Source organism: Canis lupus, chromosome 24 (assembly GCF_003254725.2).
Source record: "Canis lupus dingo isolate Sandy chromosome 24, ASM325472v2, whole genome shotgun sequence".
Lineage (NCBI taxonomy): Eukaryota > Metazoa > Chordata > Mammalia > Carnivora > Canidae > Canis > Canis lupus.
The window spans coordinates 41866184-41876645 of record NC_064266.1 but is presented as its reverse complement, the minus strand read 5'-3'; the positions used below and the strand labels follow the sequence as shown (position 1 = coordinate 41876645).

Sequence of the window (10462 nt, the reverse complement as noted above, 5' to 3'; positions counted from 1 at the left end):
GTTGGGGGGACTGCAAGAAGCTGAGGGTCCCCCCGGGAGTGCAAGGCCCAGTGCAGGGGAGCGGTCTCACAAGGGACAAAATGAAACTTCTGGCTTCCCCCTGGCACCCACCTTGCCCGCTCAGTCCCACGATCTAAGCTGAAGCCAAACCTTAATTTAGTTCTCCCCACTGTCCCACCGTCCTAAGGACTTTAAAAAAAAAAAAAAAACCAAGTTGTAACCCGACTTTCGCAGCTTCTATGAAGAATACTTTTTTATTATACAGGCATCGTAGACACAATTACTCGGGGACCGTTTACAGCCATTTCCAAGCCTCCATTTCACCCCCACACAGGTACAGCACACGCCACCCCACCCCCGTCTGCCGGTCCTGCATGATGGGGGGACGTGACACAACATTACTGCTTCATGACCAGAGGTTTGTCATTTAAATAGTCATCGGCGGCGTTAAGAACCAACTCAGGATCCTCTTATTTTTGTCATACCCTGTGTACAGAGGAATAAAACCTAAAGAAGTGTTTCAGATTACCCCATCACCTTTAAAAGTCAATATTAAAATTGAATCCCATTTGTCAAAAAAGTCATAAGAAGTGCACCCATATTTACAGACCCCATTAAATTATGCATAAATAAAACCTGTACACTCGACGCACTGTTTCTCAACACACAGAGCCTCCTACGGGATGGGCAGCAAAAACAAAAGAACAACGAACAAAAAAAAAAACCCTTTATGCCTCCCCTTTTCAAGTTTACTCGAAATACCAAGATGTGAAATAAATTATGCAAATAAAGCTTCAGTACCTTAAAGGAACAGGACATTTCAGTCTCTCCATCGATGAGTTAACTCTCAGAATTAAAAAAAAAAAGAGAGAGAGAAAACACGAAATCCTCAGCAGGCTTCATTTCTACAAGTTTCGTAAAACTCAAAAGCCCCCTTTCAACAAGGGGTTTAAAAGCGTGTCAAATACCTCCTATTAAACTAGTTGCTAAGTGGAGAGAATCTTTGCTTCCTACCATCTCTGTAGGATTTGGTGTCTGAAGAAGCCAGATAAATATTTTTAGATAAATATTTAGTGGAGACAAAAAGCCAGCCATCACCTTAACACTGCAAAGTTACTGTTGATCTGAATCGCATCAATGTGACATTTCAACAGCTACGTGTGTGGGTTTTCTCGTGAGCCCAGGGAATTTATTTAAAAGGTTCTAAAACTTGTAGCACCACTTTCAGAGAAAAGAATGGGGTTCAAAAGAATAAAATAAGCTTAATGAATAAAGAACCAGTACTTGTCACCTTCCGATAACTTGTCCAGACTTAAGGAGACACACACACTTCAGCGCTAGAGAAGTAACACTAAGGAATCCAGGAGGGCACGTAAAAGATCCAGAAACGAGTGGAGGCCTTTTTAATGGGAAGGCGGGTAACAAACTGTCCCCGGCAAAAGGGGTTCCCAGTCTGTCCGGGTGGAGAATGACTGTGGAGTCCATTTCCTTCGACACTCTTCAGCCCTCGGCCTCACGCCCGTACTTCATTTTCTGTGCTTCTCCATTTTCTCCAGGGTTTTGCTGGAATCAGCTGGACTCTGGTCTCCAGGATTCATATAGGATTTGTCTATGACTATCAGGGCTTCTTTTATGTAGTTCTGCACAGCAGACACAGCGGCACAGATGGCCTGGCTGCCAAACCCGTGGGTAATCAGGCTGAAATGAGACAAGCAGTTCTGTATGTTCGTCTCCAAGACCGGGGTGGGCCGGTTGTTCCCGTTGGGGGTTCGGTCTTGATTGAGAAGGTCTGTGAATTCTTTACACACCTGCCTGTGAGGACAGTCAACACACATATCTGTGAGCTCAGTCTAGCTCTTGACAGGTAAAGAGGACAAAGCCAAATCACCCCGAGGCTGCCACCCAGGAGCAATCAGAACCCCAGGCCTGCACACGCCAAAGCAACTGCTGCACTTAGCACCTATTATGTGCTAGGCCCTGAGCTAAACTCTTTGCAAGCACTATCTTCTTTAATCCTCAGAGCAATTAGAAAAGATAACAGGATTAACCCCAGTCAAAGGGCCAAGGTCACCAGGACTAGTGCTAGAGGTGGGTCCAGGCGGTTACAATGCACAGCCATTTATTTTGGGGACGGCCTGGGGACCCAGACACCAATTTCTTCAAGAACCCTGAGAAGCCCCAGCTCCCTGAAAGTCACTGTTTCTACCAGCCAGTTCACTCTGCATCCTTTTGCTACTTTTCCTAACTGGACTACCTCTGCCTCGTTGACCATAATTTTAAAACCAATTTACTGTGGGCTTTCTAGGAGAAATCCTGCAGCTGCATTAAGTCCGGTTGGAGACAGTTTGCCCACAAATCCAACCGGATCGTTACATTTAAAAAAAACAACAATAAGAAGGTCTTGTTATTAGGAGGCAGAAGGCACCCAATCTTGACTGGATGTGACAAAACAAAATTGTTCAACACATTCCTGTAAGATCAGGAAACACGGTGACTGAAAGGGTAGTTTAACTATTTTTAGCCAAATAACTGAGCAGCTCCAAAAACACTCATTACTGAGCAATATATTCAAAGAAAGCCCCCCTTGCCAGTTCCTTTAGCTGAACACCTTTGCTTACTGAGCATTTCTTTCTTGAGAAGCAGGGGCTGTACAGGGCATCCCCCACCTCCACCATCAAGTTCAAGATCAGAGCACCCAGCCATCAAAGTCAAGTCTGGGGGCAGCCTGGGTGGCTCAGCGGTTTAGCGCCGCCTTCGGCCCAGGGTGTGATCCTGGGGACCCGGGTTCGAGTCCCGCTTTGGGCTCCCTGTATGGAGCCTGCTTCTCCCTCTCTGCCTCTTTCTGTGTCTCTCATAAATAAATAAATAAAATTAAAAAAAAAAAAAAAAGCCAAGTCTGGATACTCACTGTGCAGCCAACAGCATGTTCTTCCTAGAGGTCATCTCATTCCGCCCTCCAAGATGAGGTCTCGTGAGATATTCAGCCACTGGTTTACTAGGAAATTCTGCTTCACAGACATATGCAAAATCCCGAGCCAAATGAACAGCCTCACCTAGGATAATCAGCAGTGGCAGCAGGTTTAGAGGAGGTCTGTGGCCACCCCACCCCGGTAAACCTCTCTTTCCTCCTTTTCTAACCCGGATGGTCCACTAGTGACTTGGCATTTTAAAATGAAATCACATACAGGACATGTGGGTGGCTCAGTAGGTTAGGAGCCTGCCTTCAAGCTCAGCTCATGATCTCGGAGGCCCGCCCAGAATGAGATCAAACCCACATCCGGCTCCCCGCTCAGCAAGGGGTCTGCTTCTCCCTCTCTCTGGCCCTGCTCCCTGGCTCCTTCTCTCAAATAAAATCTTTTTAAAAAGTAAATAAATAAAATGAAATCACACACAGGAAAAACAATCCAGTGGGCAAATAAAACTAACTTCCCAGGTATTTCAGTGGTTTTGGTCCTATGGGACAAGGCACAGAGGAAAACACCCAGTGTGTTTGGGGGGGTGGGGGGAGACCAAAAATTTTCAGTGCCCTGGAATAATGCTAACCAGCCTTGGACCCTCAAAATTAGATCCTTGAGACACACTCATGCTTCCTCTCAATAACACAAGCTATCATTGTGGAGAAGTAGGGAAAATTTTAAAGTCGAGCACACTGGACAAAAGCCACATGGTCACTTCTTTAAGAAACTGACAGGGGCACCTGGGTACCTCAGTGGTTGAGCGTCTGCCTTTGGCTCAGGTTGTGATCCGGGGGTCCTGGGATTGAGTCCCACATCGGGCTCTCTGCCCCACCCCTCCCAGCAGGGAGCCTGTTTCTCCCTCTGCCTGTCTCTCTGCCACTCTCTCTCTGTCTCATTAAAAAATAAATAAAAAAATTTTTGAAAGACGTGACAAAGTCTTTGATGGAGAACCTTCTTTTTAAAACCAGAGTGCCCCGTTGCTGAAGTAGGCAAGTCCCTGCGAGGTTTCTTTTCACAAAGAAAGGCAGGGCTGCGTTTCCACTAGAAATGTTCAAGAGTCCAACTCCCAAATCTGGACTACCCACCCTCTTTTGTCCAAATCACTGGGGGATGGATCACAGAGGGAGAGAAAAACCAACGGGACTCATCCCCGCCCGAGATGCCCGGTCCTGGCTCCACGGTGCCAAGGCTGGCAGGAGCTTTCCAGAAACCCAGATAGTGGCACCCCCGCCCCCCCCACCTCCCCTCCACTTGCCTCCCAGCCTTACAACTAAATCAGAATCTGAGAACCATTGTTCTGACACACACTTTCTTATTCAAGCACCTCAAGCCCCGGCCAGAAAGAAAGAAAACCTCGCGGAGCCACATTTATGCGCCACGCACGCAGAACCCACCATTCTCCATGCGGGGCAGCTGTGCTCCAACAGGCAGCTAACAGGCAGCTCCTTTCTCCTCGCCCTGACCCCCAAAGACACTCGTAAAAAGGTAGAGGAGGACTTTGCCAAGTCTCTTTCAGCACGCAGGAGCACCATTAGACCGGGGACAGAAAGTGTTCAAAAGATGGCCTGGCCACCAGGCGACCACCCCCCATTGGCTCCCCTGGGGGCCCGAAGAGAGCCCAGCGCCCCGCTGATTGGGCGAGGGGCTGCTCCAGGCTTCAGGGTAAGCCTCTCCGTGTCCCACTCCCATTTCCCCGGGCCCAGCAACAATGAACTGGTTTTTGAAAAAAAAAATTATTTCACTTTTCCCTGACACCCCCCTCCCCGCCCCCACTTATTTTTAAAGGCTGTAATTGCATTCTTGGCTCCCTTCCAGATTGGGGGTACAGGCCCATTCAGTAAACCAAAATGTTACATCCTACTATTTTAGGACGGGGGAGAGGGGCCCCACTAATTTTTTTTTCCTCCATGCGGGAAATGAACAAAGGGCTTGTGAATTGGCTTCTTCCCACCGTCCACAAGGGCTTTTCTCTTTACTGACCACAATCCTGATAGATCCCCCTGGCGACCCAAGCTAGAAATGGTGCCTCTTCCCACCAAAGCAGAACCAGTTTTTTTAAAGGTGTAGGAGCTGATCCATGCATCTTTCAAAAATCCGTTTACTTCGAGGAAACGTCCCAACACCCTAACAGTAGGGGTTCTTAGGTTAGGGAAACCAGTTTCTTTTTTAACAATGATTTTTCTGGAGAACCCAGAACAGGATACTTAAGCAGTCGGATGTTTAAATGTTAACTCATTTGATAAAATTACTGTGATTCATGACAATGAGCTCAGGACAACTCAACCTCACGTCTATTTGTGACAGAGCCAGAGCCATTTTCTTTTAAGCTTTTCTTCGGGGAAAGCAGTAACGACACAAACGACATGGCACAAACAAATAAAAACACCATAAAACAAAAGCAAAACTCCACTGACCTTCTACTAAGGACGTCAGGAGGGTGACATGAGCAGCTTTCCGCCTCCCGGCTGGGAGATTCAACCCAATTTTGTCCAACTTCTCCCGCAAGGACCGGCCTCCATTTTTAGATTTGGCTCTGAGCAAAAGAAAGTGAACTTTAGCTCTTCTCAAGAAAGCACCCTCTTAAAATCCTACAGTCCTAAAGTGCTGCTATCAAATCTACATGATGTGGATCATAATCAAGTGATACAGGGAGTCCTGTGATTAATGCCTGGAAAGTTCAGAAATCTTAACATCACCAACACCTTTCTCCCCACCCCACCCCCACCCCCCATCATATAACATTGCAAATTGTTCTGGGGCAGATATATTTTCACTTAAAAAAAACAAAACAAAACTGTAGCTAATAGCCCCTCCCCAAAAAAACTCCCTCAGGGAACAAAACCCAAGGAGCTCCTCTACCCCTAATAGGGATGCCACCACCCTACACACAACCAAATTCTAAGCAAATGATAATTTGTGAGCGCTGTTTTAGCACTTCCTTCTACATCTGGCACTTTCTAAAACAGAAGGAATGTACTAAAACTCTAAGCCGATTAGAATTCAGTGTTAAGTATAAAAGTTACATAAATGTTAAAAATACCTCCGGGGGTTTTTATGTTATTCACCTTCCACCACCCAACCACCGTGGCCGGAGTGTGTCCCCATGTACCTTCTGAGAACACCTCCCAGTAATGAGGCATTTAAGCACTCAGGCGGGGACAATCGCCTCTGGACCTCAGCGACTGTCACTTTGTATTTAGACGTAGAGCTGAGGAGGGACAATCTTCCAGGGACGGAGCAGAAGACCTCGCTGGGATTCATCACAGCCCCCACCAGTTCCTTCTGACAAGGGAGACTCAGGGGGTTCTTGGTCATTGAAATAGGACCTGCGAATGAAGAGCAAAAGTGGCAATCACAGAGAGCTGCGTTTAGGAAAAAGGGATCTTTTCAAACCACTCACCGAAGCCCCAAGAGCTCTGTAAGCAAAGAACGCTGCATGTTGGGCTATGTAAATTGCAAGCAGATTTTTTTTAAGTCATATTCTTCAAAGATAATCGAATCTGAAATTCACAAGTTAACACCTTGCAGAGCTAATTAGTCACGACCCCAAGCATGGAGGGTTTTCATTTTCGAGCCACTGTTAAAATCTGTTTAATTAGAACATTTGTTTTCGAAAGACTGCTTCAATCCTAAATAAATGGGCTTTTTTTTTTTTTCTTCCTCACTCAACAACGGAACAACCAAAATCACGGGACACATTCAGATCCTTTGCCGAAACCTTTCAGTGCAACTGATCACGGTAAATTACAAAATACAAACGAACCTGTTCTGTTACAAGCTTCCTGGGAAATCCAGTTTACTTTCTGAGTTTTTCTTCAAAATCCATTTCCCAATTGATTTCAAGCAGTTTAGTTTCCTAGTGGCGGACGACCCACCCTAACTACCTTTTATCTAAAACTACTTGATTTCCAGAACAGCTCCACCGGTAATCCGGTCAGTTGCAACTTAATTTCATCAGACACTCACCAAGTGATCCCATTTTCTAATCCCCTCCCCCACTACCCTGCATAAACCCGACCTCTGGCAGATTATCCCACCCTGATCCTTTCTCCGCTGTATTATTATTTGGTAGGCCGGAACAGTTTCAAAACCTTTTCCAGCATGTCAGAATTAAGGATCTTCACCATATGCATATTTGAAACGGGAAACAGAATCACATCCGTTCATTCAACAACTGTCACCCAATCGACCACCCAACTAAGGCAAGGGTGTGTTTTTTTCTTCCCCAAAATTAAATCACCGCGTTCTCACTCTGGAAGACTAACACTGTAAACACCATCCAAGTCAAAGGATCATATTCCCGGAGAGAATTATCTGGAGTAACAAATCCCAATTAATCTCTTGTGACAGTTCTTAAAGAGTTTTTTTTTTTTTTACCATCATCCTTTCTCATTTAGTTCAGAAAAAAAGATCTCTTCCTACTCCCCAAAACCTACCTTTCTCCAGCCGGGGTCAGTCACTTCCCCACCACCAATGTCCCAAGCCAGCCGCCACATGCCCTCACTTCACCGGGTTATGTGAGGCCCGGGGAGGAGAAAAGTTTGCTCTCACTACGTACCTTTGCGAATAACAGTCTGGTCGTGCAGGAGCAAGTGCTGGTCGTCAACATTCTAGGGAAGAAAAGACAAAGTCTCCCTTGAGTTCGGGGAGCCTGGGCGAGGGGTAGGAGAAGCTAGGGGGCGACCAGGTCCGGGCAGGAGGGGCAAGAGCCCAGGCGCCGCTCACCTGCACCTCCTCCATCTGGTGAGCCATGTCGTGGAGTCCCAGGTTCTCGGCCAGGCCCGCGGCATCCAGGGCGTGCGCGTGGGGCAACAGCAGGTCGGAGCGGCGGTAGGCATCCCTGCGGGCACTCATGGCACCACCCTCCAGCCCGGAGAGGTGGGGGAGCAGGCCGGCGGGGCGCCCGTGGTGCGAGGGCAGGCCAGCCCCCTCCTGGCCCTGGCGGCCCGGCCAGGCCTGCTGCTGGCTGCCGGTGGGCGCCGGCTGGTGCAGGGGGTTGATGGCAGCGGCGTAAGCTTCGCCCAGGTGCGAGTAGGGGTCGGCCGACTGCGAGTAGGCCAGCTGCTGGTAGGGCGGTGGAAAGTAGGGCGGGGGCTGGTATTCGGCGACTCCAGTATGGGAGAGGGGTGGCGCGGGGCTGTAGAGGTGCTGCCCGGCGGAGGAGAGGTGGGGGAGGCGCGGGTTCCCATTGCTGCTCGCGTCGTGGCGATCCTGGGAGAGAGAGGCAGAGACCCCCGCTAGTACGAAACCCCGCTACAGCGAAGTGGCCGCAGGGGCTGCGCTGGGCCGTGCGCCCCCGGGGGTGAGGGGACGACCCACCGCACCGGCCGGGACCCAGCCCGCGGGGCCTGCCCTCCGGCCGCAGGGCTCCCGGGGACAAAGCGCCCCGGGGGGGTTCGCTGCAAACCGCGAGTCAACGGAGGAAGCAAAGAGACTTCGAAGAACCTGGGGGAACGCGTCCTCCACGGCCGGCGGCGAAGGCCGGGGCCCTGCGATGCCCGAGGCGGCCCGAAGCGCCAAGTCCGAACCCCAGGCCTTGGGCCAGGCCGAGCCCAGGTCCGGGGCGGGCGAGGAGATCGGCAGGCGGTGACCTCGGGGCGGAGGCCGCTCGCTCACCAGCCCGCACATGGTGGCGCCAGACGAAAGGCCGCGGCGCCGCCGCAAGCGCGGATAAAGCGCACAAAGCGGGAAGTGCGCATCTTCCACGCCCCAGGGACCCTCCCCTTCCACGCCCTCAGGACAAAGACCTCCGGGCGAGCGACGCTCCCCAGCAGGCCCGCCGCCCGGCGCCGCCCGAGCAACGTGGGAAGAAGGCGCGCGCCGCGGCCTGGGCCGCCCTCCCTGCTGGCTGCGTCCCGACCCGGAGAGACCGCGAGGGAGGCCGCCCTGCCCGGCCGCGGCCCGCGCGCGTCCCCGCCAGTCGGGGTCCCGGGGTGGGGTGGGGGCGGGGATGGAGGACCCCGACTACCGGGCAGCCTTGCCTGCGCGCGTCCCGAGCCCCAAGGCCTGTCCGACTTAATTCTTAAAAGACCGGTCTCCCCGGGTTCCAGGGGGTCACAGGGGTAGCAGGGAACCGGGAGCCACATGGCACCGTCGCCCCCTAGCGGAAGTGCCGGAAGTGCCGGCAGGGCAGCCCCCGGAGCTCCCGCGCCCCCCGGCCCCGGCCCCGGCCCCGGCCCCGCTCCGCCCGCGCCCCGGCGCACGCCTCCCGCCGCCCGCGTCTTCCTCTTCCCGCTCGCCGCCTCCCTCCCTCCCACTCCGAAACTCTAGCTCAACCTGTCCGACTGGCTGGAGCACTCCGGGCGCTTGCGGCCCCGTCTGGCCTCGGGGGGCCCCCCCGCCGGCGCTCCCCAGCCCCCACTTCTCCTAAAAGCCAAACTTCGGGGTTTTTTTTCTTTTTTTTTTTTTTTTTTTTTCTGGCTTCCCCTAGGACTTAGCGGGGCAGGTGACAAGCCCGCCTCGGAGGACACCGCAAAGGTGTCGCCGGCAGGTCGCCGCGTCCGACCCCTTTGGACGGAGACATCGTGCGTAAAAGCCACGTCTGAGGCTTGCAGACGGGGCGCCCTTCCGAGAACAGGGGAAGGAGCTGCTTTGCTTCGCGAGGAACCGACCGGTAAGCCTGGCGGGTGCATCTGCCGGCCTCTTCCAGGCCCTGCTCCCGAGGGTGGAGGGTCAGGGGAAGGCCGGATTCAGGAAGGGGCCCCGAGGAGCCGGGGGGCGTCCGGAGCGGGGGACCCCGTCCCCTCGCGGGGCGCAGGCGGGAGCCCGCAGGCGGCCCCCGCGCCTCCGTCCGGACCCGGGGCCCCCGCCTCCCGGGCTGCCCTCGGGCGGGGCCAGGCTGCGCCCCTGCGCCCAGCTCACCTCGCAGTCCTCTTCATACTTGACATTATCGGTTATTTTCCACAACATGGCGTCCGGCGTCCCCCAAAACAGCCGCCAGTTAAATCCAGGCTCCCCCCACCCCCCGAGCGGTAAATCCAAAATGGGGGTCACGGTGGCCAGGCGCCTGCCGCCGCCCCCGCCACGCGAGGGCCTCGCTGTCGCGGTCACCGGACGCGCATCGGCGGCTCTGCGAGCGGAGATGCTGGCGCCGCGCGTGGACCAGCCGCTGCCGGGGACCCGGGGAGCCGCGCCCGCACTGTGCGTCCCGGCAATAGCCGGGGGACCCGGGCGCCTTAATGAGAAGGAAATTATCATAACTCCTCCCCGGGGGCCGGCACCGAGGCCCGGGCGCCGGGCGGGGCGGCCCCCAGCCAGTCCCAGCCTAGCTCCGCCCTGCACCTCGGCGGGGCGCCGCGCGCACCACGGCGCTGCGGGGGGCGAGGAGCGGAGCGCGTGGGCGGCCCGCGGCTGACAGCCGGCACCCGAGGTCGGGGTGCCCCGGCGCGCCCGCGTCACCCAGCCCCGACACACACCCCCCCGAGGCCGCCGGGGCTGGGGCCCGGGCTCCAAATCCCTAAGAGCCCCCCGCGCGCCCCGCCCCCGCTTTTTCCGAGCGCGCCTTC

The 10462-nt window shown here is 53.6% G+C and overlaps 1 protein-coding gene across 1 annotated transcript; it reads right to left on the bottom strand.

Moving 5' to 3' along the window:
* Positions 1-235: 235 nt before the first annotated feature.
* TFAP2C (transcription factor AP-2 gamma) lies at positions 236-10103 on the bottom strand. The gene is made up of 7 exons (XM_025470469.3): positions 9819-10103; positions 7683-8168; positions 7516-7567; positions 6067-6283; positions 5372-5490; positions 2909-3053; positions 236-1812 (listed from the first exon to the last, which is right to left on the bottom strand). Exons 1-7 carry the CDS (start codon positions 9864-9866, stop codon positions 1527-1529), a joined length of 1353 nt encoding a protein of 450 aa, XP_025326254.2. The 5' UTR covers positions 9867-10103; the 3' UTR covers positions 236-1526.
* Between the last annotated feature and the right edge of the window lie 359 nt (positions 10104-10462).

Coding starts and splice junctions, on each gene's coding strand:
- TFAP2C (XM_025470469.3), bottom strand. CDS start 9,866: ATGTTGTGGAAAATAACCGATAATGTCAAGTATGAAGAGGACTGCGAG. Junction 7,568..7,682: donor ACCAGATGGAGGAGGTGCAG/GTGAGCGGCGCC, acceptor TTTCTTCCCTAG/AATGTTGACGACCAGCACTT. Junction 6,284..7,515: donor CCAGACTGTTATTCGCAAAG/GTACGTAGTGAG, acceptor CTTCATTCGCAG/GTCCTATTTCAATGACCAAG.